Genomic DNA, 26,940 nt, shown 5'->3' on the forward strand with positions numbered 1-26,940 from the left:
AGCAAAACTGTTTTCTCTCTTCATCATCAAAAGAAGCCAAAAGGAAGTCCTGAGGTTGCTAAGCCAGCCCACTATGAGAGGTTTCCCGAGTCGCCCCGGGCCACCCGTTCAGCCACTGGTCACAGGCAGTCTTGTGGAGACGGCTGTGAAATCCAACCTGGGGATGGATATCAGGTAGCTTTGGATGGTATGGCTACGGAAAGGGTGAGATAAAAATTCAGCACGCGTTTTAATCATCCTAAGAGCGTAAAGTAATATTGCAGTATTTACAAACCTTTCTGTAACCTTCCAGGCAAAGAAATACCACTGAAGTTAAACCGCACAGGCTCGTGCTTGCTCATCTTTTATCAAAAACTGTGTAGTGGAGGAGTCTGCCTGCAGCCCCGAGTGGCAGCAGGCAGAGGCCCAGGTGTTTCTTCATGTTGTCATACAGAACCCTTGGATGATGCTGCTCCTTCTTCACTTCCTTACCCTTTGTTGTGTGCTCATAGCAAACAGCACATTTAAACAGGGGTTCTGGGGAAAAAAAACACACATGTATGTTAATTGTGGATAACTTCCATAATCAGACACTGCACAGTCTTTTGGAAATACTTTGCAAGCAGTAACTCATTCCTGAAAACAGTGTGCCTATACTGAGAGTGTTGCATCAACTTATTTGCAGTCTGGATTTAGAAAATGAAAATGTATGTTCAGCTTTGTAAAATACTCAAAAGTAGTCCTAATTTGGCTTGCAGCTTTTCAGTAAATACAGAGATGTTGCTGAAGGGAGGGTGGAGGGAAGAAGGAGGAAGAGAGCTAAAGTAAAAGGCAGTGGTAGTGTAAGTGAAACAAGACTCCTTAGAGACCATGGAAGAAATGAAGGTTTTCCATGAAAACACTTCTCTGGGTCTTCCTGCAGTGAGGGAAACCGATCAGTCCCTTCACCGTGCAGAATGGAAGCTGGCACTTAAAAAGGACAGAGCACAACATCACCTCGTTCACTGCTCGCATCCAGATTGTGCCTTTTGGGTTGCTTGAATGCTCTCCTCAGGCTACCAGGGTTCAGCGGTAAAGACTGGGAGAGGCAGCCCAGACTGCTGAGGTGCCCCATGGAGAACTTCAGCCAAGAAGGAGATAGTGACAGCTTTTTTCTTGAGACCAGCAGCTCTAGAGACCCTTTCATTCCCATCCTTCCTGGGTAACAGTGGTACCCTCCGCAGGGATAGCCCAGGCTGGGGAAAGCTGCCTCTGCAATTTTGCCTGCTCTGACCATCCTGGATGTCCCGGGGATGGGCCAGATCCAATTTTTGAAGTCTCCATTAGTAGGACAGCACTGTCTGGAAGCACAGGCCTCACTGAGCTGCCTCTCTGAACTGCTCCAAGCACAGACCCAGGGCATTGTGTCTAGATGAGGCACCTGGTTTATCTTTGAACAGCTGATCAGCTGGTGGACTATGGCTGTGGCCATAAAGTGGTCCAAGTACAGCTGAAGCTGGAGAATATGAACACTGAGACCAAGAGGAATGAGTTGAGCCTACAAAATAACTTCTTTTATGATGCAGGAGGTCCCCTTTCTGTCCAATAGAAGCTCAGATGGATTTCTTGGCTTCCAGAAGAGAATTTAAAATGAAGATCCAGTCTCAGACTGTTTAGCAAGTCCACCCTGACTCTTACGTTTTCCCTTGGACAACGCGTCCCGTTCTACTAGCACAGATGGGAACAGCCTGCAGATACTTTTGCTTTTTTAACTACTTTAAAACAAAAACTCAAAGACGCACAGGTTATGAAAACAGGATGTCAGCTTTTGTCAGAGAAGATCACAAGAAGTTTGAGGTTTTTTTTATTTTAGCTGCCTCTTTCTCTTTCTTTCTCTCTCATTTTCTTGCTCCCTTCCTCCTCCCCCTCCTAATTTCTGTCAGCACTAAGCACAGCTAGAGGGAAAGAAGAGGAGATGGCGGTGGCTGAGACGCAGCTGTATGCAAAGGTGTCCAACAAACACAGGAGCAAAAGCCCTTCTGCACTCCTCGAGTCTCTCCTGGCCAAAGGATTTCCAGCTCACATTGCGTGAGTAATGTTTTCAGCTACTTTTGTACAGTGAGAGGTGTTTCTTGTATCTACTTAAATGCAGACAGCTTGCATTTTCCATCAAGAGAATGAGATGCGTCTTGGGGCTGATGTCTTCATAGGAGGAGCAGGTCTGTCTCACTGTGTACTGATCTTATTGCTAAAACAACTTGTTCTGTATCCATTTCTAAAACTATTCTGCATATCTGAAGACACATGCTCTTCTGCACCTGGAGTTTGAGAGACTTCACAGTGAGTAAAGAAGTTGATATTTATAATTCAGTCTTGCGATAAATCCTTTCATTTTTTTCTACTTGCCACTGTTATTACAAGGGAACTAAATGTGGATTTAGCGTCTATACAAAGATATTTTCAGGCCTGGCAAAAAAAAGTTCTTGCTGGGTTTTGTCACAGGAGACTGTTTTAAAAGGGTAAGCTTTCCTTAACAAGATGCCACATGAGTCTGTCCCTTTTTCTTTCTGTTCTAAATATGAATCTTGTTTCAAAAGCATGTCCTACCTGGAAAATGTCAGGCCCTGTCCTTGGCAGCTCCATTTGAGGGAGGATGAACTGGTGGCAGCACTTCCAATGGAGTTAATAAAAACTCAGTTAATAAAAACTTGTTAATAAAAACTCAGTTACTTGGTGGTAACTCCTTCCCCTCTGGTCAGAAAGAGAGGTTTGGAGGTTTCACAGAGCATCAACAAACTTCTGAAGGGAAAGTCTGAACTCTGTGGTGGCAGACAGTTGTGCCATGGACTTATGACTGAAGAAAATATTAGAATGTCCAAGTTCTCACTTAAGTGTTTGAAAAAGGAAATCAGTATCTCTGTAACCTCCATTTTGATTCTAGAGTGAAAATTAAACAAGTTGATCAGGCTCCATTTTTTAGGAACAGATTTTAAGCTCCACAGCTAAAATTCCACTGAGCATAGCCAGGAATAATGAACCCACAACTTCCCTGTAAACTGTGCGCATCACATCTAAAGATGGTTCGCCAAGTACCACGTGTTCCTAAAAAATGGAGCCTGATCAACTTCCCTGTAAACTGTGCGCATCACATCTAAAGAGGTTTCTCTAGTAGATAGCATTAGTATGGTCATCCCAAAATAAGGTCTAATGGAGACTTCAAAAATTGCCTTCAAAACATTTTCTCCGATGATTGACGTGGCTTTGTGCTTTCTAGGTCAAAATCAAGATACAGTGAACAAAGTGCAATGCAGTCAACATAAAATGGCAAAAAGTCCAAAAGCACTTTATTGATTTGTTTGTCCTTGCAGACTTTAACACATTGAAAATTTGGACTGTAGTTTATAAAACTTCTTAGTTGTTTCTGTAAGTTCTGGCTTCAAACATAGATGAAAGTTCTGAAAAATAGCTCATTTGTGACACGCTGGCCTATGAAAAATAAGGCTTGTTGGAAATGCTATGAAATCTTTCATAATATAGGACCAGCATGCAAAAGCAACATTTTTAGAAAGAACAAAGCACAAATACTTGAGGATAGAGCCTACCAGCAAGTGAGCATAATGAATATCCCATGCTTTGATAGAACAGAAATGTGATAGCTGTTTTCTGCTTTAGGAAAGAACCAGCTTGTTCTCCCCATAAATACATTACTTTTAATGCAAATTTTAAATGATTTATTCCTATTATTTGGATCTGAATTTGGATTCCTATTGTTTCCTATCTGAAAGAATTAGGCATGTATAGAATTTATCATATGCATTATTTTTCAACCTCTACTGCTCATCTTGGAAGCACAGGATGTCTAATTACAGCCTAATATTTTGTTAACACTGGGGGCTGAGAAACCCTGCTGGAAAGATTCTACTACCAACCTATGTGATGGGATGAAAGATGGAAACAGACACAGAGAGGAGCATGGGGGAGCAAAGAGATGATGCTGAGCATCATGACAGGCCATGGCCTCAGGTCTCCAATGGTCTTATTACTTTTATGATTGCACAGAGTCAATGTAAAGAAAAGCTGCTGTCAAGCTCTGCTTGTCTTTCGGGCTGTTTACAAAGAGCTTGTCACCAAATGGGAGGAGCAGCATGGCATAAAGTGATAAAACATTCACATTGAAGTGTAGCAATAGGTGACAAAGGCTGGCAGTTCTGGCCAAGCAGCCGTAAGCATTTACATTCCATCACGGTATGACAGGAAAAGCATGGGGAGCACAAAGAAAACATAAGTTGTTCATGTTTGACGTGACAGAGAAGGGAGAATCAGCAGAGAGGCAGAAAAAAAAAGATGCAAGTCACAGAGGAAACAGAGTCACTTTTGATCAACTAGCTCATGGTTTTGGGATTGATTTGGCCATAGTCGTCAATTCTAATTTTAGAGAGGAGAAAGGTAGATGTTAGAGCTTGAGTGAAAAGATTCGAGTTAGTCTTCAGCTGTGCTGATCCTCCACTAAGAAGCCAAGTATGGTTGCACATGCACATATGCACATTTCATTGTTTTTAACAAACCCATATGTAGTTTTGCATTAGAAAGAAAAGTCCAGGAAGAAGCAACCACAGCAAGATTAAGACTTGCTCTTTAATGTACTTATGGCACTCTAGTACATGCACAGATGCCATATGGATGGAGGGAGGATAAAAATGTGAGGATTAAGTTAAACAAATGGATGCCCTCAGCACACAGCGGTCAGAAAAGATAACCTCAAGAAAGAAGGAAGGATAAGCAGATGTGGAGTAACTTGGCAGTTTGTCTTCCATTTCTACTGTCTCTCATTCCCATTCATGTCACTTCTGAGAAGTTTACGGGTGGATTGCAGGGCTGGAAATGAGGTTCATGGGTGCAGGTGCTACTTAAACTCTGGAAATCCTTCAACCTCCAAAAACTCAGCATTTACTCACAAAGACTCTGTCACATAAAGGATGTCAGTGGCATTTTGAAAGCTCTAGCTATGCTCCTCTCTCTGATGACCAGCGATAAAACCTGTGGGAACTGAAACAGGGGAAGGCCAGGTTGGAGGTTAGGAAAAGGTTCTTCACCAGAGGTTGGTGGGCATGGAATGGGCTGCCCCAAGCAGTGCTCACAGCCCCAAGAAGCCGGAGCTCAAGAAGCATCTGTACAATGCTCTCAGACATAGGGTTTGATTTTTGGGTGGTCCTTTGTGGAGCCAGGAGTTGGACTCCATGATTGCTGTGTGCCCCTTCCAACTCAGGAGATTCTGTGATTCTATGAAAAGGAAATATGAACCAAATTTGATCCCAAAAAATGTCAGTTGAATAAAAGGGGGAGAAAATTAAGATATTGTTTGTTATCTTGGAATTAACTTGTGGCTTGAGTCTGGCTCTCTTCTGGGCTATGGGAAATCCTCAGTCTGGAGTTTCAAACTCCAAATAAGTATATTTTGCTTGGGTTGTATGTGTGGAATCTGGCACTTGAATCTGGGCTTCTCATTAATTCTTATCAACAGAGCAAACCCCGTTCTTACAGTGTGTGAAGGGAGAACTGAAGAAACCCAGTAGGGTTGCTAAGCAAACTTCTCCAAAATATATTCTGTGGATGTTCTGTGGAAAGGGCAGATTACCAGTCTACAAGGAATTAAAGACATGCAATGGAGCTGACTATCTGGAGGGCTTCAAGATCATTACTATGTGCCAGGAATAACCTTGTCATTATAGGTTAGATTATTATAGGTATACATTGTGCTGAAAAATAGAACTGGTTGTCACAGCATGTCCATTCTTCTTTATTTTATTAAAGTCATAGAAAACAATTTTAATGTTTTCTGTTATTCTGATGAATCCACTTCGTTTTCGTTTGGTTTGTGGTTTTTTTTCTAGGCAAAAAGCCTTGGTTGCTACTGGTCAAAAGTCAGTAGAAGATGCTGCAAAATGGTAAGCGCCTGTGATTTCTAAGGAGTGCTTTCACATTAAAACTGACTAAAAACACTTGTTTGCATACTGACTCTGTTACTCAATTTGAAGTTAGCTGCTTTTAAAGACCTTGCACATGAGGTTTGTTTGTTTTTCATTTTAATTCATCACAGAAAGAAATAATTATATTTACATTGATTCTGGGAAGCAAGATTATTTGCAGAAGGTCTGGGGTAAATCAAGATCTGTGGAGCAAAAAGAGACTCTTGGACACAAGAAACTACTTTTACCACAGTGGTGTCTCACAGGACTGGGGAACTGGCTGCTCTGGGCGATCCCCAATTTTAAGTGTCCTTCTTAATTGTGGGCTATTCACTGCAATGGGGCTATAGTATCTGAGCCGTGATTGTGTGCATGCATGGGGCATAGCCAGAAAGGCATTCAGAGCTACAATCACAGTAAATGTGCTCCCTGCCTCAGCACAGTGCTTGTGTCTCATGGGACCTCATGGTGTACACCCAAGGAAGCCAAGAAAAGAAGAGTAGGTGGCTCACATGCTTTCTCTGTGTGGTATGTTTTGATTTCAGGTTGCACTCTCACTGCAGCGATCCTTCTTTGGATGACCCTATCCCCCAGGAATATGCTCTTTATTTGTGCCCCACTGGCCACTTGTTTAACTGCCTGCAAGAGTTTTGGAAGGAGAGCAAGCGCCAGTGCGGGAAGAACAGAGCCCATGAGATTTTCCCTCACATCACACTCTGTGACTTCTTCACGGTGAGACACAAAAAGTAACTACTGGTGGAACTGGACAACCTGGAAATTCCAGGCTAACAGGCTATTGTTATGTTACTATTGCTATAGAGCAGCTGCAAAAAATAATTGTGTAAATCGTACTATGATGTGAAATGCTGAGCATAATGAAAATGCAAGCATTTTGTTGCAAAATATAGAGTAGCGTGGTGCCCTGCAGCCATTCGTCACAATTATGCAAACCAAAAAACATTAATAACGAACGCTGTGCTCTGTGAGAAGTGTTGAGTTTAAAGGTTCTGACTCTGGAAGAGATGTCTGAATTGTAAGCCTCACCTCACACACCTCAGCTCTGTTTCAGATAGTGTATTTCTAGGGATGAATGCACACCTTCCAGTGCTATTCTATGTTCCTCAGCTGTCAGTGACAGATGACCTGTGTGCGTCCCATATAGGATGTGAGACTCACTGCCCTGCTCCTACCTCCCAGCCCAACCTCTCCTGTTTCCTGACACTGCATCTCCTGTGCCTGAAAGGAGGAAATAGCTCTGCTAAGGAAAAAAAAAAAAACAACAGTGTGGAACTGGAGCATCATTAACACCTGTGACTTTGGCTGGATGGCACAAATTCCATCTTTTTCTATTTACTTCTTAAATTGTTTAATTGACACTTTTTGTGGAAGTGTTGCTTTGTACAATCCTTTAATTTGCTGTAACTAGGGGACAAAAGAGTACAAAGATTCCATATTAACTTTCCTATGTACATTGCTCAGTTCTTAAATTTTTTACCAGAGCAAAGGACCATAGAATAACAATAATAAAAATTCTTACTTAGAATTGGAGAAGTCATGATCTCTGCCTCATTTCAGATTACTTCAGATAGTAAAATCTCTTGCTTTTTCTACCTTCACTTAATGGTAAAAGACCCCGTCTCCTAATACAGTATCAAGACACCGCTGATCAAGCTGGCTAATGTTAATAAATTTAATACCAGGAATTTCAGGCATGTTTGTAGGTGCGTTATCTTTCTAAGGAAGTAATGCCCATCCTGTTTTCTGGTGTAACTTTACAAGACAGGCTGCCACAGTGTCTGTTGATCTTAGAGGGTAAAGGATGTCCTTCCTCTGTTTTCTTTCAGTGTGAAGACCAGAAAGTGGAGTTACTGTATGACATCTTAAAGAGAATCTGCAACAGCTTTGCACAGAGATTTCCACCAACTATTTCCCTATCACTACACTCATCCACCAGCTACATCGGTTTCTTTGTTGGTGACAGCCATGCGAATATCCTCAAAGAGTTTGCTGTGGCCTTCTCTTCAGAGGCTTCAGCCCTAGCAGGTGGGATCAGCATGAGAGGGAAAATGAGTGGGCTGTTGTGCAGTGCTTAGACATGATAACGAAACTATCTCCCGTGTCTCCACAGCAGTGCAGCAGATGTTTTACTGCTGGCAAGCACATTTTCCTCCTACAGATTCAAAAGCAACGTGGCTAGAGGAGCTTGATTTAGACTCTGAAGATATGCTGCTTTTGTTCAGGAGGTTTTTGTTGAAAAGAAAAAATGAACAAGAAAAATGAAAAATGCTAGAAGTCTTCATAAATTTATTCTATTTAGGAAATCCAGGCAAAGGTTTTGCCTGGCAATATCTTTCAAGCAGCAATCCCTTAAAACAATATAAGATCTTTGTTTTCTGGGCACTTACGCTGTGCTGTTCACAATGCGTTTTGAAATGACCAGAGGTTGTTCCATTTTGACCTGTTATGGAGTAATTTCTGTGGGATTAACTTCATCTCGTTTGTTGTTTTCTGGTTTTCTTTGGTTTACTTTTTTTATATTGGCCCACAAGCTGAAATGTTTGTCAGTATAACTTGAGAGCTCATCAGGATCAGGATATATAAGATAGAAAGAGATCTACTCCTAAATACCCCTAGACCTCTGTACCCAACCTCTATTTCGCCTTTTCTTCATCAGGGACCAGTGCCATGATTGTGTGAGGACAGAAATAAAGAGAAAATACATGTTTGGAGGAAATAAACCAAATCTTATCTATACTCAGTTCTCTGTCTCACATGCAGCCTTGGGAAGACAGACCTTTCCACGCTGGGGACATTCAACTCTGTGGCCAGGCTGAGGAGGAAGGCGGAAATGAAAAAGCAAAGAACTGCAGCCCATTGTGCCTGGGTTTTCCCTCATGCTCACATAAGTCTGTCTCCTCCTGAATCTGAGTCACCCATCTCCTTTTAGTGGTTGTGTGCCAGATGGGGATCTCCCACACCCCCAGCACTGTTCATCATAGCAAGGGCAAGCATTTTTTACGCTCATACCACCAATGGGTGAAGTGCTTTTTACATTCACAGTTGTCAGGGTAATAAATACAATAAGGAAATGAAGAAGTATATTTTAAACCAAGCTTACGGAACTAAGGAAGGGAGACCTCTATAACCTCCTAGGAGCAGACACATGCTTCCAGACACTGGTGCAACAAACAACATATAAGCATTTCCCATGACACTGGGAAACTTCAGCCATCAGTGGAGACTGAAACGCTGCAGCCTTTGGATAGCTTGGTCTGGGAAAGACAAATTCTATATGTCAGACTGGGAAAGGAATTCCAACAATTTGTTTTTCCTCTCAGCTTAAGCAAAGGCTCCAATTCAGTCCAGATTTCTGAATTATTTTGGCATAAATAAAGCCATGACATCTGGTAAAACAATTATTTAATAAAACTATGGTCTACTCTTCTACTAATTACAAAGATATTTCCTGAATCATGCAAAGCATGCAGGATAAAGCACAAAGAACTTTAAACGGCCTTTCCTTGTAAGTCATGATATAAGTTGGTTGCTTTATTCCTAGACTGTCATGTGAAGCCCTGCCTAAAGCAGCTCCACCTTACCTTGGCTCACAAGTTCTGTCCTCACCACCAGAAGACTCTGGAGCAACTCGCCAAATACATTAACCCAGAGGAGACCTGCCACTGGGTAGCTGCTCTCTACTCAAGGGACATGCGTTTTGTGCATTACCAGGTACTGTCATTGGGTTTATTCAATTTCTGGGTCTGTAGTTAGTATATTTCCTGCAGTCCTCTTGCTTGTTTTGTTTTGTTTTCCATGGGGAAAATCAGTACATGCACAGTACAGTGTTCAGAATGTATGGCTGCTTCAAGTATCTCTTTGGGCTGAAAAAACTGTATTCTTGAGTCTATAGGAGATATGTTTATGGTTACCTGCTTGACCTGCGTGTCAGCAAGATCCAATCCCAAACTGCAGCAGAAGAACTCATCTTACAATGAGCTATGAGAAAATAAAAGAGACAGGAAATGATGACCTTTGAACATTTCCTTGTCAAATCACTGCTCTGCAGTAAAATTCCATTCAGCAGAATAAGTTTTTTTTTTTGATTGTTCAACAGTGATGAAAAGGCACAGGTTAAACTTCAGTGAGCAGGGCACAGTTCTCCCTGGTCAACTTCAGTTTACCATATTCTTAGTTTTAAACAGTCAATATTCTCCCCATTTTCATTTCCAAATTTAAACTACAGAATGACGAACAACTGCTATTTTTTTAATCCGGACAAGTATATTGTTTTGTTTTGAATCTCATATTTTGACTTGAGAGAACTACAAGTAATCACCGAAATAGCTGATAATCCTTTTGCTGTGTCTGCTTTCAAATATGTCACACTAACTACGGGGGGAAAAAAAGTAATATTATGAATACGAAGTGCCTATTTTTACACTCAGTGCCTATTCACGGTTATCTGTCTGCTGAAGAAGCAAGTCAGAGCATGCTGCAGTGTGGGAAATGGTGCTGATGGCAGTGGCTGCTGCAGGTTTAGCGCATGTCCCCTGCATGCTGCTGCCCCTGCAGCCAGCTTCAGGCCTGACCCAGCTCTGTTCTTCCATCAGACACTGCGGGCTCTCTTCCAGTACAAGCCCCAGAATATTGACGAGCTCATGATCAATGCTGGGGACTTCATCTACGTCAACCCAACTCAGCAGTCCGAAGTCAGCGAAGGTTGGGTCATCGGGACCTCACACCAGAGTGGGTGCAGGGGTTTTCTTCCTGAAAACTACACAGAGAGAGCCAATGAGTCAGACACGTGGGTTAAGCACAGGTTGGTTGTGATCCACTCCACGAGTGCTGGGGTTTCTGGGGTTTCATGGTGCAAGGGTTTTATGGAGCTGCTGTTCCTCTTTGCTGCTGGGAGAAAGCTGGAGGTGAGGTGAGCAGAGGGCACCTTGGTATCTGGGTGGGAAAATGAAATTTCTTAACGAGAAGTGATAGGACACATGCACACAGAAACCTGGAATCCAGCTGCTCAAAGGATAGCCTTCCTGTGCTCTTGAATAATGTGAAGCACAAAATCACAGAATGATTTGGATTGAAAAGGATCATAAAGCCACCCAGCCCCAAGCCTCTGCCATGGGCAGGGCTGCCACCCATCAGATCAGGCTGCCCAGGGCCCCATCCAACCTGGCCCTTAGCACCTCCAGTGTTTCTTCTTTTGTCTCATTTCAGGAGGTAGCAAAACCAACTTGAAATTAAATGAATTAAACCATGGAAAGGTTACTCCAACACCTTGTGCTCACCCTTGCCTTGTCAATTCAACCTTTATCAGTAGGCATCTCACTGGTTTCCTGTGTGGCAAATGATTCTTCTAGATTAGATCTAATTTTTCTAAGCAAGAGGTATAGATTTCATCCGTGCTGAGCCCTTAGAGGCAGAGTGGTGACAATCAAGTATTATTTCCTGCTTGAAGCTCAAAATTCAGAATAGTTACATTTAATGCATGTCGTCAGTTCATATAAATTACTCTTATTTTTACTGGACAGATTACAACTTGAACAAAGTGATAAAATGGATTGCATGTGTGTGAAATATATTGAATGGAATATGGAATCTTGGTTGTCTATGCCTATGGACAAAATCCGGACTTAGAAATCCCTTTGTTTTTGTGTGTGCTCATATGTTGTGTGTGAACTTTTACTTTTTCTACAGGGAATATGCTTTTGTGCTAGCTTCAAAATTTTTGGCCCAATCCACAAATGAACCTAATGTTAAGCCGAATGGAGAAGTCCGTAATCCTGTTATGTCAAGGAGTGTAACCGATGTTCTTTCACTTCAGGTAGTTGGGATTTTATTTCTTATCTTTGCCATGTAGTTGTGCATGATATGCTATTAAGTAAAAGCATATATTAAATTTAATACTATCTTCCTGATTCTCCTTAACATTTTCATGTTATATTGTAGTGAATATATGTAGCGTATGCATACACTGCACCTACATTTACAGTACCATATCCCACAAATATTTTGTAGTAGATGTAATGTGGTATTACCCTTGCCATCTTTTACAAAACTCACTTTTGCAGGAGCTATATGTCCTTCCACCAACTCATGTGTGCTCTTTAACCCTTTATCTTTCTTGGATCCATGGCAGAGTCACTGCTTGCCCTTAAGAACATTTTTTGCAGATGTGCACATCTTCAGTCTACGCATTTCCCCGGCCTATGAGCTCCTCCCAGGCAGAATATCTAGACCACAAAACCTTTAACTCTGATCTCATAGCAGTTGATTGGTGCCTTACAGCAGAAATGAAGCAGTAATTAGCAATATATATATATACATAAATATATCTCACACCACTTCTTAAGAATTCCCCTCTCTGTTATTGAAGATGCACATCATTAACCTTGGTGTTGCAACAATAATGCTGTGATGAATTGCTTTTTAAAAAGTTTTAAAGCTTTTGAGGTATTCTTCCTTATCTTTTCCTCTCTGTCTATATTCATTGTAAACTAACTTCTACATACTTAGAACATATTTGCAGCCTCATGCAAATTAAGGGAAAACAAGGGCTCAGATGAGACCTGGGCTCACTAATGATTTGGCCATACTCTGTTGGAAAAATGTAAAATCTCTGTTTTCATTTGGAAAAAAAAAAAGGGGATTGATGTTAGAAAAGAATATTATGACTTAAATCAGCTAGCTACTTTCCCTTTTTGTTTGTATCAATTACACAATACATACTAATTAACTCCTTCCCACAGTGGAATTAAAAGATTTATCAGTACTACCTTTCACTAGAATAAACACTGAATTTAAATGTAACCTGTAGTCCATGAAGATCAGAGATACTCTTCATTTGCTTTCAACAGAGATTTAGTCAAGCTTATTTTTGTCCTAAATATTCTAATCCATTTTATCAATTTAATTCTCTCCCCCTCTGTGGTTGTTATTTATCTCTTGGGACAGCCCTGCTGGTCTTTGCTCTATTAGACAGCATCCAGAAATGCAGACTTTTTCATGCAGGTTGTATATAATGTTGTAACGGAAAGTAATTTTTATATAGCTTTCTCAGAACACCAATCTGAGAAGAGGTGTGCTGGTGATGCGCCATGGGGAAAGAGTTGATCAGGTCTTTGGGAAGTCTTGGCTTCAACAGTGCTTAACTGCAGATGGTGAGTAAGATAATGGGAGATTCTGAGCAAACCTGAGCCAAAACTTCTTTACCCCAGTAACGGAGTACAATGGATACAGGCTTCTACCTGTAGCTGTAAATGCTGACACAGAAGAGTGAATAATGATGCACAGTCAGACACAACATTTCTTTGACCTGCACCTAACCATCATCATGTCATAGAAACATAGAAACCTTAAAATTGAAAGAGGCCTTTAAAGCCTCCCATCTAGTCCAACATCCCTGCAATGAACAGGGACATCTACAGCTAGACCATGTTGCTCAGAGCCTGGTCCAGCCTGGACCTTATGTCTTTTGTGTTTGTTTTGGATAAACACCACAGAACAAACATTGCTCTGGTACGATTCATACATATCGCTGACAGAAGCACAAAACATAAAATCTAACATTAGTTATTCAAATGACCTGGTTGGGGCTTATCAGACACGTCCACCCTTCAGTGTTCTTTCTCCTCCACTCCCTTCTTTTGCTCCTTTGGAGCTTGCAGAAGAGGTGTTATTTTGTTAGGACAGGTGATTTCCCAAGTCAGTGTTGCGAACTTAAAATGTGTTTTATTTGAGGTAATTAGTAGTCACTGGGATTTTTTAACAGGGCTCCAACCTGTTTTTATTTGCCAGCAGAAATATAATTCTGGTCTGAGAATTCAAAATGAATGGAGCCATTACAACGAAAGGCAGCCAGTGTGTTTTGTTGCTGCCTCCCTCACATCACAGCAAAATGTTCCACCTTGTTTTAGGAAAATACTACAGAGCAGACCTCAACTTTCCTTCCATCCTACCAAAACGGAAAGACAGCGTAAAGCATTTTGAGCATGATCCTCCTTTATCTTCCTGCGGCATTTTCCAGTCAAGACTTATAGGTAAGATGGATAATATCCTACCACAACTGTATGGGTTTGGGAAGCAATCTTTCAACATCTGGCAAAGCTCACACTGGCCTAGTAGTAGAGAAACTTGCTAGCAGCATTGTTTGTGGTAACCATTCTGGATGGACAACTGCTGCAAGATCTTGTTAAACAGTAAGATAGAGAGAGAGGCTGATTGTTCATCTTAGAGACCCAGTCTGCCAGTTCCTGGACAAGACAGTTAAAAGAAGGAAACTGCAACACTACCTGTGCCGTGCTGCACATGTACAAGGGTGTAATGTCTCATTCAATTGTCATTGAGGGATGGGGCTGGCTGGAGGACACAGCTTCGTGGTCAGCAGACTGTGGTCAGCTTATCACAAATAAAACTGCTGGCTGGATGATATGGGTCAGTCTGACTCAGTTCGCTCACCAAAGTTATTTCTGCACCCTGAGCATGCACGTCTGATGTTGACAATAGAAGTCTGGTGCAAATGCTTATCTGCTGTTGGCAGATTTTGAGACATTCTTCTGTAATTACCTTTCCAACGCTTGGTCCCAGCTTTTTTTACTGAAACACTTTTGCAGTAATTTCTCACTTACAGTGATGAGTGAAACAGCACCTCACATTGCTGTTCCCACTAGGGGAAGCTCTGCTGGACCAGGAGGTGACAGTCAGCTACATATACTCATCGCCTGCCCTACGCTGCATACAGACAGCCCAACATGTACTACAAGGTAAGGCATAAAAAATGAAAATGTACTGTCAAACTGCCATCAAGTTTCTGAGGGTAGCTAGCAGGAGCAGTGAGGTGATCATCCCTCTGTATTTAGCACTGGTGTGGCCACATCTCAAATTCTGTGTTCAGATTTGGGCTCCTCACTACAAGAAAGACATCAAGGCCGTGGGGTGTGCCCAGAGAAGGGCAGTGGAGCTGAGATGGGTCTGGAACACAGGTCTGATGGGGAGCAGCTGAGGGGACTGGGATTGTTCAGTCTGGAGAAGAGGAGGCGCAGGGCAGACCTTGTTGCTCTCTACAGCCACCTGAAAGAAGGTTGTGGAGAGATGGGAGTAGGCCTCTTCTCCCAGGTAATAGTGATAGTAAGAGAAGTCATGATGATAGTGACCTCAAGTGAACCAGGGGAGGTAGAGGTTGGATATTAGGTACCATTTCTTCTCAGAAAGAGTGGTCAGGTGCTGGAATAGGCTGCCCAGGGAATAGATGATCTTCGTGGTCTTTCAGACTTTAATGATTCTGTGTACAATTTTGTGGTTATTTATTGCAAGCCAAAGGAGTTTAGTTCCTTCATGTTTCAAACCTCTTTCCTTCCTCCTCTTCCATTCTCTCTTCTCACTGTTCCTCACCTCTCCCCTCTAGTAGATCTGTGAAGGGCTCACAGTTCATCATCATCCTTACATCTTCAGTAGAATGTGTGCATTTCTTATGGGAAATGGTGCAACCCCGTAACCTCTCTTGAGAATAATAAACAAAAGAATGTATCTTTTTACAACAGAATTAAATTAAAATTCTTCTGCAGAATGATTTATTGCCCCACAGAGGGTCACTGTACAAAATGTTATATAAAAATGGGTAAAAAAAGACATTTCCTTTATAGAGTTTATTCAGATTGAAACATTGCTGAGGTCTTTTGCTCACTTCTATACTTTGAAGGTATCACAAGAGAACTCCAGAAATAACAACAATAATAATAGCAATATAGCCATAACATAATATAATAAAAATGTGTAATTTTTTGTGTGTCCTAACATTAGTCAGACAAGAATATGTTGGCTTCATTTAAACACGACCCTCTTTTTTTCAACAGTAAGCAGTTTATTTGGTTAATGAAAATATTACAGCAAACAAAACAGAATGTACTGCCCAAATGTAACAGTTTGAGTATACCTTTTTCTTTTTAAGAAATACAGCTTGTCTTTGCAGGGCTTAAATTAGACCAAAAAGTCAAAATCAGAGTGGAACCAGGACTGTTTGAATGGACCAAGTGGGAAGCAAGCAGAGTAATTCCAAACTTTATGACTCTCACAGAACTGACAGAGGCTTCTTACAACATAGATACAAGTTACAGGTAATTTCTTCCTGTCTAACTGTTAAAGCCAGTTCTTCTTCCCCTGAGGTACCTCCTCCCTCTTTATATGTCATAAACTGTTAAGAACATTGCAAATAATGGATGATGCTAATCAAATTCAAGACTACATGGTCTGTTCCCAGAGATAAGCAGTTTTCTGTCTCATGGCAAGAGTCAGCTTTGTTGCTCTAACATGGAGACAATATGGGCATTTTTAGAAATGGGCACACACCTGATCCTTGCATCCAGCATTAGCCTTGCTCTGGTGCTGCTTTCATATCCATTGGGTTGAGAGAGGTGTTCCCAACATGAGCCAGCGTTCTTTGTGATCTGGGGGGAGCGGAGGGGCAGCAGGACAGTTCATGCCAAACTCAGTCGAGGAGGGAGTTGTTATGTTTTGAGTTGCAGCAAGGATTTTTTTGGGGCCCCCAGAGTTGAGAGAGGGGACTGATGCTATTTCTGAGCACTTGCAAACCACAGAGGAGCAGGAAATGAATGAGCTCCAATTTACCTAGCTGCTTACTGTGCTCTCTGGGGCTGCTCCGTGTGTGCAGTGCACAGCCAGTTCCAGGAAATTGCTCAGCTAATAAAAGTGAGCGTGTCTGAGGTGTCCCAGTGTAAGAAGGAGGGAAAGGAACTTCTCAGCTCATAATGTATTTCTTACAGCCGAGTGAGCACCTTCATTTTAAACTTTGTGAAAGAATAAAATCTTTCCTATTCATGGGTCATAGGTCATTCTAAAGTTTTTCAACAGTTTTTTCAATATGAGATCATTTTCTTCAAATTTCCACACAGGACAGAGTGCAGGTGTAGAGCAGCAGGAAGTGGAGAGGAAAGCTTTGCAGCAGTGCCAGCTGCAGCCTTGCAGCTCACTCAGGTCCAGCCAAAAGCAGAGAGGATAAACTGTAACCCTGCACATTTGATGCCACTTTCTTGCTGTCATGTACAGGGTTCAAAATCCTCCGGTTGCAGAGGTAGTTTTACCATATTCACTCACTTCAAGGGGCAGCTTTCACCTGGGTCAAGTCCCAGACTGTTCCATCAGCAGAGTTAGCTTAGCCAGAATTAGCATTAGCTATGATTAACAATTTAGCATGGGCCAGCCACACGGTTTTACCACTTATTTTCTACTTCTGTAGTTTGTGCTGCTGTAATTTACCTGAAATGTAGCAAGGACTCACTGGTAAAAGTACACTTTGATATCAAACCTTACTACAATATATTAATCTAATCTCTCTTCTATCTATTCACTGAAAAAGGAGACTATCAAAACAGCAGGGCAGTTTTTTGTAGAAAGAAATAAGCATTCTGGATTGTGTCACAGCACATGGCTAATCATATAATCATACTTGCCAGCCATGGCTGTGAATTTCTCTAGCTCTCCGATTCAGAGGATGATATGAAAAATAGGAAATGAGTTTGAGGAAGCTGAATTCTGTTGCCAAGAATCCCTAATTTAAGCATCAGCCAAGAAAAGCAAGGAGATTGTTGAGAGGCAGCAAATCATTGTTGTCCTGCTGAATATTTTGCTATACCCACAGCACTGGGGAGGCTGGTAGGGCTCTATCACTAGGAATTTGGCCTTTCCAGCTGCCTATCCTTGGCACCAGCAGCTACTGTGCATCAAGACATGGTAGGCTCTGCCATGTTTTCCCAAGTATGGACACAGATGGGTCAAAGAAGCTCTTGAGAAATTTTGGGATGGGTCTTTGTTTAGACAATCTCCACTGTAAACTAAGGGTTTTATTAAAGCATGGTTTTCCCTGCTTCTGGTGCTTTATGAACTACAAGATGTAGGTGTAAGTTTTAATGTGAATTGTTGAGGTATTGGTATATCAGTAAAGTCAATGGATAAACCCACATCCTTTTAACCAAGTGCCTCCTCTCGTGTTCATTCATTCATCTAGATTAAAACATATTTCTGATTATATTGTCAGGGGAAACATCCAACTCTCTTCTCTGGTCCCATCAGAAAGTTATGAGGAATATGTGAGCAGAAGCTCTGCAGTTATAAAAGAGATCGTCACTGCCTGCCCCAACAAAGGTAAAGGTTTCAGATCTTTGTGTATTCTGCAAGACACTTTCAGTATCAGGAATAGGCATGGGTTTGTCAACAGAAGCACATTTATCATTGATTATTTGTATTGCACAGAGTTCAAGGTAGGGTTGTAGTTCTTGGCCTGGCCTGTACTAAGTCAAAATAAATACAATTTATAGAACAGAAAAGAAAAATCAAACTTAAATAGAAGGCAGTAAAAAATTATAAGAGTGTATACCTTGGTCATTCTACTTGTGCCTAGGGATGCAGATCAGCATAAGAAAATTCCATTTCTGGAAAGCTGTTCACTGAGCAAATACTTTTTCTCACTAGCTGGCTTGTCTGCAACACATCAGACTTCTTCTGACCAGCACAGTACACTCTGCCACATTAACAAAGATGTCTGCAAAGTCAGACAACTCCCTAACTACCTTCCTTCTTTTACTATGGTGTTTCAGGTATCATCCTCATTGTGGGGCATGGCTCTTCCTTGGTATCTTTCACCCAACCTCTGACAGGACTCCCTGCCAAAGACAGCAGCGACTTTGCCCATGTGGTCCGAAAGGTAAGACTTTTTATTCAGTGGGCAGCTTTCTGTATGTGTTTCAGTACTTTCAGTATCGAGCTTTCCCAGGCAATGAGACTTGTAATGACATGTCAATACCATTGACATTAGCTCTCTCAGCACAAAAGGATCTGTCTTGCTTAGTTTTAGCATAGAACTAGTGGTCAAGAGAAGAATTTTGTCCTGTTAAATAACATATTAGGAGATTTTCATTCAACACCCATGCAAAGTCAGTATCAGGTAGCAGCTACATGTGTGAGGCATGTAGAAACCTCTCCCTCTGGCATGAGCCTCCTAACTATAGAAGCAGGACTAAGAACCTTCCTTCTCCTCATAGTGTTATGAGCATAAACTGCAGCTATTTTCAGTAAGTGACTCTTTAAATTGTACATTTTCAGGTCACTGCAAGTTCACAGCTTCAGTGCTCAGCTACAGTGCAAAGCAGAGAAGGCTTCACAAGTGAGGCCCTTGAGACTTTGTTGTAGAGGTTTTTTTGCTTGTTTTACTTGTGTATTATCAGCAGTGGCAGATTTTTTTCACTCCAGTTTTCCTTATCATCTGCCTTGGTATTACTAAGAGGAGAATTCAGTCTTTAGACATGTTTTTACTATCTACAGTTGATGCATAAGGAGTGAATACATCTTGATTTTCAAATCCAAGTGTGAGCTCAGGGTGATGGCACAAGCTCAGCTGTTGCACCACAAGCATCCAGCCTGTTTTCAGTTTGTTTCAAAAGTGGCAAAATGTTCCAGGCTCTGTCTTCAGAATGGTCTCAGAATCTGCTCTTCAGTTCTGCTGCAAAACCAAAGCAATGACCCTGCTAGTAACTGCTGCTTGTATCCTTCCTTCCTAGATCCCTTCTCTAGGCATGTGTTTCTTTGAAGAGCTCAAAGAGGAGAAGAAATGGGTGATGGTTAACCCTCCAGTGAAGACATTAACTCACGGAGCAAATGCAGCATTTAACTGGAGAAATAGTATCATGGAAGGTTAGAAGGCCAGCTTTGTCCTTGTAGCTGCCAAAAACAATCTGAAGATAGCTTATGGTACAGCACAGTCCAGTAATACATCTAGAAAAGTTAGAGTGGATGAGAGTTGTCCGTTGTCCTCTCTGAGTAGTCAAAGCACAGAAAGCAGTTTGGTGCCTGAACTTTGCTTTCTTCTCAGTAACTGAGGAAAAAGAACATAGGACCTGGCATACAAGAGAGCAAATTCTACTGCTAAAGGCACTCTAGTAGACATTATTACATCTTCCAAGACCAAAATACAACCAGTTCAGATGCAGTAAAAATTACTTGTTTCATGCATTTCTATATTTTCAGTCAGCCAGAGAAATAGAGACTGAAAAAAGCAGTCTCCTACCCGCAGATATCAGCTCTACCTAAGGCCAGTTGGTTTCCTGTTGACTCCTCCAGTTCTGCAAGAGCCCAGGAGGAGGGGAAATACCATACAGACAACATGTTTACCTCTGCTACAAAGTAGGTTCATCTTCTACCACAGCAATTCTCCCACTAAGTGTTTCCACAGTGATCAGTGTTGCAAAAAAAAAAAAAAGGCTTTCCTTCAGAGAAAATTGAACCAATTGCTTTAGTGTTACTGGGACAAACAAAGATGCTTTAGTGATACGGTGACAAAACCTTGATTTGAGCAACTCTGACTGCTGAACACTTCCTGAGATGGCACTGACAGGGCAACAGCCATGCTGTGTGCTGCTCTGTGCCAAATCATATAAATGGTGGCACACTGCCAGATGGGTTGTTTGACTGGTCTCTGTAGCTCTTTGCTTGATTATTTGTTTGATTAAACATTTTATGCACAAATAGGAACATGCCTTTACAGGCATGTTGAGCTTCTTTTCCAAATGATCCTCTCAGATAACTGCCTCTAGGAAAGCACTAGGTTTTCTTTCAAGGAAAGCAGAAAGTTTGAGGTTTCACTTTCTCTCTTTACATGGTTAAAAAAAAAAAAAAAAAGGTCTCATCATCACTCTTCTTTTCCCTGTTCTTTCTTGATAGGTCTTTCTTGACATCTCTTTGCACTTGTGCCTATAGCTTGAGGGCACACAAGGGGAGCCCATCCAGCACACCACACAGGATGTGGGGCATCCACCAACCTCCTTTAACAATGGCATGGAGATCTCCTGTCTCAGTCTTGCACCTGAAATCATTCATTTTGGTTTCCCAGATCCAGCAAGGATGGTTGGGTGCCTGTTCTTTTAAATAGCTTTGGACACCGAGGGGTCAGGAGTGGCATGGGATGAGGACCTGGCCCTGGGCATGTTATTCCCTGGTGCTTCCAGCTTCATTTCAGCTGAAGTACCAGCTCTCCTTCATTGCCCATGGGATCTTCCTATCTGTGAATGCTGTTGCTTTTGGTGAGATTTATTCTGATTTCACCAAGTGATTGCAATCTGTATCACAGGTGCCACTGGGGAATACATAAGGCCAGAGCTGCCACTGCAGACTGAAGCCCAAATGTAAGAGGGTGGTGCCTGGGACTCTGACTGGCTGTACGTGATGGCATTGGTGTGAGCTTCTGAATTGAGCTTTTTTCTAGGAATACAGCCTCCAGATGGAGAAATGGCTCTGTTTTAATGCATGGGAGCAGCTGTACTTTGCTGCTGTTTCACACTGCTATTGTCCCTCACCTCTGACAAGTTCCCTTTTGAGCTCAAAGACAGCTTTACAGTCTGTGTCTCAGGCCTCAGCCCATCTGCAATCCCTCCTCCCTGTGTGAGAAGAAATGCAGGCAAATGGCAAGCAGGGCCTCTCTGCTCCAGCATGACACATGCTTGGGCATGGCATAAGGGGAGAAGGCTTGTGTTTGGTGACGCTTCCACGTGCACTGTTTGGAGCTAAATAAAAGCCCAGGTGAAGATAAGGAGGGGCAGGAGCGATGGCAGTGCTCTCAGTTCATGTGACAAGGGAAAAAGCTCACTGCTGAAATGGCACCTGTATCTTCCTTTAAAACAATAAAACACAAAACACCTCCTCTCTCTTCATCCAGCAGCATCAGATCCATTTTCTGTGTGGCTCCACTAGAGCGGTGATCTGCAGGTACAGTGTCTTCCTGTTTCTTTGAACAGCTCTCTTGTGCTTTTACCACTGTACACAACATAGTAATGAAATACTTTGCTTTTCATGCCTCTCCACCTGCAGAATGCTTTTAACAGCCAGTTTATTGCTCTCTACCCCTGTTCATGTTACTAAGTTAGCAAGCCCTGTTTGGCAGGGCTTTCCTTACAGGTGGGGGCATAGGGGAGGAATTCAACCGATTTACTCAATTCTATCATGCAGAGAGCCCACAGAGCACCAAGAATCCCATTTGCAAACCAAATATGCTTGGTAGGAAGGTCGTTAAGACATTCGCAACACAGAAAAAGACAGTGTGTTGGTTTTCACTACATATGCACTCCAATAATTTCAAATTTGTTGAATGCAGTGAATTAAACCTCAGAGCATGTAGGAAAGAGGGTTTAGGGACTTAAATATTTTTCTTGTGGTGTTTTCTAAACCTCATACTGCACCACTGAGCTGAAGAGGAGAAAAGTTTTGTTGCAAAGTTTTGTTTTAGCTTTTACAGACTTTATTTCAACCATCCAAATTAACTGAACAGGCACAGAAGTGGCAATTGTATCTGAGGCTCAATGAAAGGGCAAGGACAAGCTCTTCTACTCACATGGTCCCCTTTTTGGGCTTTCCTAGAACCCCATATGAGCACAGACTCAGCTCCAAAAAACATTTTGTAGGATCAGAGCTGCAATTCAATCTTTCTTCTACAACCTACAATCTAAGAATCTACAAGGATTCTTAGTTGTAAAAACTGGTGCCTAGAAGAGAGACAGAATTCCTGATGGGATGTATTCATCATATGAAATAAATTGCTGAACACAGGTAAAGCTTTGATTTGATTTGATTTGTAGTAAGCAAAAGAAATGGAAAATCCCACGGTTTCTTGATTTTTTCATGCAGCTTCAAAATTAGATATTACCCTATTGTAATTCTCTTTAGTTGGATCTGTTTCATTACAAAGTTGTGTACTTTAACAGATAATTCTGGTAGCACATAGAAGATCTGAATGTTTTGCTTATATCTTAAAAACTGAATATGTAAATTCATTTGTTAAAGACGTACAGCGAAGTTAATCTCTGGTGACACCTTGTGGGAAAAGAAAACCTCAGCCTTACATGCCTATATAGGATCTTTAGGTGTGATTGAAGGATGGGGGAGGAGGGAAGCGATACATACTGTTTTTTAACAAGAATGAGGAACACTAGATTAGTCACTCCACCCATACTCTTTGAAAAGACAATAACAAAGAAATTCATCATTTAATCACGATTTTAAGCACACAACTTGAAGAGACACTTGAGTCCAGTTCTTCTGAAAAACAAAAGAGCAAATCTGTGGTGTCTGTCCTGATTTTTCTGAAGCCCTTTGCCAGCACTGATATTTGTTCGAAGCAAATGTGAAAATCTGTTGACTCAGAGCAGTAGTTATTTCTGTCCCCTTTGCACCATTTTAAGTCATCAAGCATTGATTAAAGCTGTCAGGTAGATTTTTGACTGTCTTGGAGGATTTATTACTGAAGTACTCTGGAGCGCAAGGATATTTTTTGAAAAGATTGCATGCAGCAGTTTTTGGTGGATCTGCCCTTGATCTTTTAGTGGGTTTTTTTTTTTTTTTAATGGATGATTAAAAATTAAAATGTTCGTGCCTCTTTGGATTTGGGAACAGCATAAAAGTTTTGAACAAACAGAATATTGTTCTCTGGTGCATATGAAGGAGTTAGTGAATCATCAAATTTTACAGTCCAGCTTTTTGTGGAGATCTGATACCTCTCACAGAAGGTCTGTAGAGGTCAATTGACTCTAACATCTGGTTTAGGACTGTGTTTAGTGTCTATATCCTTCAGCAATATTTTGGTTTTTAATCATGACATCAAAGCAATTATTGTGTGAAGCTTGAGAAGCTGATAACTAGTCTTGGATTCGCAGTTCTTGTTGTTTCCTCCATGTCTTGTGGAGGAAACTCTCAGCGGGTCTTGCAGCCTCACTCTTTCCCCGAGCACAGGACTTTGCTTGGGAAGCAAATTCCCAGTAGTCTGCTGTGTTCAAAAGTAGCTTCAGCATCTTCTGGCAGCAGCAATTGTCCATTCACCTGTTTTCTTCCATTTCTGTAGTTCACGGAATCATAGAATCACAGAATGGTTTGGCTTAGGAGGGGCCTTTAAGACTGGAACAGTATAGGCTAGTAAACCCACTAATCCATCTGCAAGGCCATGTCTGCTGAAATAGATGTTTTAGATCTCTTTCAGATCCTGCCAATCTGCTTTTGATATTCCCACTCTTCTTACTTAAGCTTCTGTACTTCCCTAAAGGGAATCAACCATCAATATTGTTGTCTGCATTCATTTGGTAGGTTTGCTATTTAACACAAACCTTCAAATCTGTGACCCCAGTTAAGCAACGGGCCAGTACAGATGACAAATTGAGAAAGCATTTAAAAGCTGTGGTAAAGACCAGAACACCCCAGTCTCTTTTGTGAGAAGGTAACATAGGAGCACACTCTCCATATTGGCCTGGGAGCAAAGATAACTGGTAGGTTCATGGGTGCTTATCTCAGAAGTCGGGCCCTATGGATGACTTATGAGTCCATCCTACACCATTTTGTACTACCATGAGAAACCTCAGGTTAAATAAATAACTTAGTGGCTATTTCTCCATGCTCTTTTCAGTTGGAGGAGAAATATATTGTGGACTTCTAACAGAAGGAGCTCATGAGAATTTTACTGTCCTGAGGCTGATGAGTTTGGAAAACAAACCTGGTCCCAAATCTGGTGTAGTTCTTAGGAATGTCTTATAGCACAAAGTCAGTGCTGAATACCTGTGTAGACATGACCTCTGCATACTCCCATGGAGAAAATTTGTGCAAAACCTCCAGCTGGCATCTTCCTGAGCTTCCTTTACTCTTGGTAAGGAAACTCAGGATGCAGCATCTCCTACATCTCACAAAAAATAAAAATAGGAGCATGATGATAAAAAACATTCAACTCAACTCACCCGCGTGCCTCTTTAATGGAACTACTTGTGTAATTAACCATTTGGAGATCAAGAGCTTAAATCTGAAGCACATTGCTGCTCATATTTCGCTGGAGGGGAAAAGCAAATAGAGATGCTGCTAACATACAAATATTTTCTAATCCACAGCAGGGATTTATGTTGCGAATTTGTTTATGTAAATTCACCAATACAATTTTGACAGAATACATTTAAAATATAATGACTTTACTTCTGTCTTTTGGAGCTCATTTTACCCTAACTTTTTTAGTTGCTAAAACATTGTTTCTCAAGGATCTGCTAGGTTTCTCTTGTTACCTGTGGGCACGAACACTGAATAAATAATACAATGCAATATAAAACATGAAATATAACCTATTAGCAGTACCAGCTCATAAAAAGTACCAGCTTATTCAAAAGAAGCTTTCTGAAGCATAAGTCTTTTAGAAAAAAAAAATAACAAGCTAGATGTATTTACGAAATGGGATTTTATGATCGCACAGAACTTGTGTCAGAAGTTGTTAATTTACACTGTGGTGTTCAATTTAATATCATCTACTACATCACTGTACTGGAGGGAGGTTCAGAAACTGTACAGCACTTGAAAGTAACTGTGCTATTTTAAAAGCCTTTTAAAAAGAGTCATTTGTGTAAATGCCTCTGCCAGTGAAAATCTCTGTGATTTTGTAGATTGGCAAATGCATCATAAACAGTTGCCCTCCTTCGTGAATGGAGCCATACCATGTATTCTGGATGGAAGAATAAGGAATGTACTTACAAATAAAATTGCAGATTCTCTAGTTATCTGTTCTTCTGCAGGGCTAAAAGGCAAAACACCATCTTCTTTGCTGTAGTTTCACTCTTCACCTGCCCACATGGCTTAGTAGTGATTTGCACAGAGATCTTTGTGTCCATGCCACACATGGATAAACGCTCTCAGAACAATGCTGACATTTTTTCACTCTAGTTAACAATAGCATCAGTTAGCTCAAGAACTGCTTGGTAATAATGTGGCTACAACTTATGGACCTTTAGCTGTTACCTGCAAAGTATTCTAGTGTTCTTGGTGAATGTAAGAGTTAACACAGCGATGTGTGCACTGCCTTTCTGTAGTCATGTCCTGTTAAGTCTCTTAGGAAATCTCTTTGCTGAGTCTACAGGCTGAATAGGGAAGGCTACCAAGGACCATTTCAAGAGGACATCACCTTTTGGGGCATGTATGTGGGTAAATTGTTGCAGTTTTTTAATAATTGAAAGGGAGGATCATAAGAAAAAGAGCAAGAAATCTTTTTCAAAGGCATGTAGTATTAGAACAAGGGATAATGGTTTAAAACCAAAAGAGAGTAGATTAAGATTAGACATAAGGAAGAAATTCCTTATGAGGTACAGGCACAGGCTGCCCAGAGAAACTGTGGATGTCCCGTCACCGGTATTGCTCAAGGTCAGGTTGGATGAGCTCTTGGCAGTCTGGTCTGGTGGAGGATGTCCCTGCCCATGGCAGGAGGTTGGAACTAGATGGTCCTTAAGGTCTCTTCCAATTAAACCATTTTTTTGTTTTGTTTTGTTTCCCCAGCTGTGAATGTAAAATAGGCATCTCTCTGAAGGAATTTAAAATATTTGCGCTTTCAGGAAGTTAGGTGTGCTCCAGACTTTCTTGGTGTGAGATGAACTGGAGAACTCCAGGTGCCTTCTTTAGATGCAATGGGCTCTCTTGGTGAGCTTCCTTCTTCACTGTGGAAAGAATCCTATCTCTGGGGAAGATACAGCTCTGCAAGTGAAATATGACCATGTTTTCTAATTCTTATGCTCAGCATATTATTCAGGTCTCAAACATGGCTACTGTTGTCTTTCTTCATTGCTGAAAAGTAAAGAGGCAGAAGGATGAGAGGGACTAGCACACCTCAGTGCAACAACTTTCGGTCAGATGTTTGTCTCCAAAATAGGGATGAAGGAATTGTTATTAATGAGTTTACAAATTATCCTTACAGTATTTTTGAAAGTTACGGTGCAGTGAAATGCCGCCTTCTACAAAAGCATTGGTTTCCCAAAGGAGTAAACCATCTTCTCAGGGGCCCTTTCTAACCCACAGAGGCTTCCAGATGCTCTTAGCTGTATTCTAGACAGTTTGCACTTTTCGCAGCTTTGCCACTGGAGGTCACTAATGTACTAATAAAGAGTACAGCACTGGGTGCTGAAGGAGAAAAGGTAATTTCTTAAATCCTTCAAGAATTAACTGTTCC

At 41.4% G+C, this 26,940-nt stretch overlaps 1 protein-coding gene across 2 annotated transcripts; it reads left to right on the plus strand.

Moving 5' to 3' along the window:
* The first annotated feature begins 93 nt into the window (after positions 1-93).
* Positions 94-25,486, plus strand: UBASH3A (ubiquitin associated and SH3 domain containing A). 2 transcript variants are annotated; one of them, XM_090122988.1, is made up of 15 exons: positions 94-174; positions 1,902-2,046; positions 5,850-5,903; positions 6,470-6,656; positions 7,769-7,967; positions 9,484-9,653; positions 10,535-10,743; positions 11,628-11,754; positions 12,982-13,090; positions 13,847-13,969; positions 14,600-14,692; positions 15,898-16,042; positions 17,980-18,086; positions 18,539-18,645; positions 19,499-25,486. In XM_090122988.1, the coding sequence occupies exons 2-15, from the start codon at positions 1,934-1,936 to the stop codon at positions 19,634-19,636; spliced, it is 1,881 nt and encodes a 626-aa protein (XP_089979114.1). In that variant the 5' UTR covers positions 94-174; positions 1,902-1,933; the 3' UTR covers positions 19,637-25,486. The 2 variants fall into 2 exon arrangements, with proteins under 2 accessions (XP_089979114.1, XP_031450519.2); XM_031594659.2 differs by lacking the exon at positions 94-174 and adding an exon at positions 186-204.
* Positions 25,487-26,940: the final 1,454 nt, after the last annotated feature.

The sequence above is a fragment of the Phasianus colchicus genome, chromosome 1 (genome assembly GCF_987193195.1).
Source record: "Phasianus colchicus chromosome 1, bPhaCol1.hap1.1, whole genome shotgun sequence".
NCBI lineage: Eukaryota > Metazoa > Chordata > Aves > Galliformes > Phasianidae > Phasianus > Phasianus colchicus.

Bases quoted from the DNA above. Each gene is read 5' to 3' on its own strand.
- UBASH3A (XM_090122988.1), top strand. From the start codon at position 1,934: ATGGCGGTGGCTGAGACGCAGCTGTATGCAAAGGTGTCCAACAAACAC. The intron at 13,091-13,846 runs GTGAGTAAGATA...ACCTTGTTTTAG, and splicing joins ACAGTGCTTAACTGCAGATG to GAAAATACTACAGAGCAGAC. The intron at 14,693-15,897 runs GTAAGGCATAAA...TTGTCTTTGCAG, and splicing joins AGCCCAACATGTACTACAAG to GGCTTAAATTAGACCAAAAA.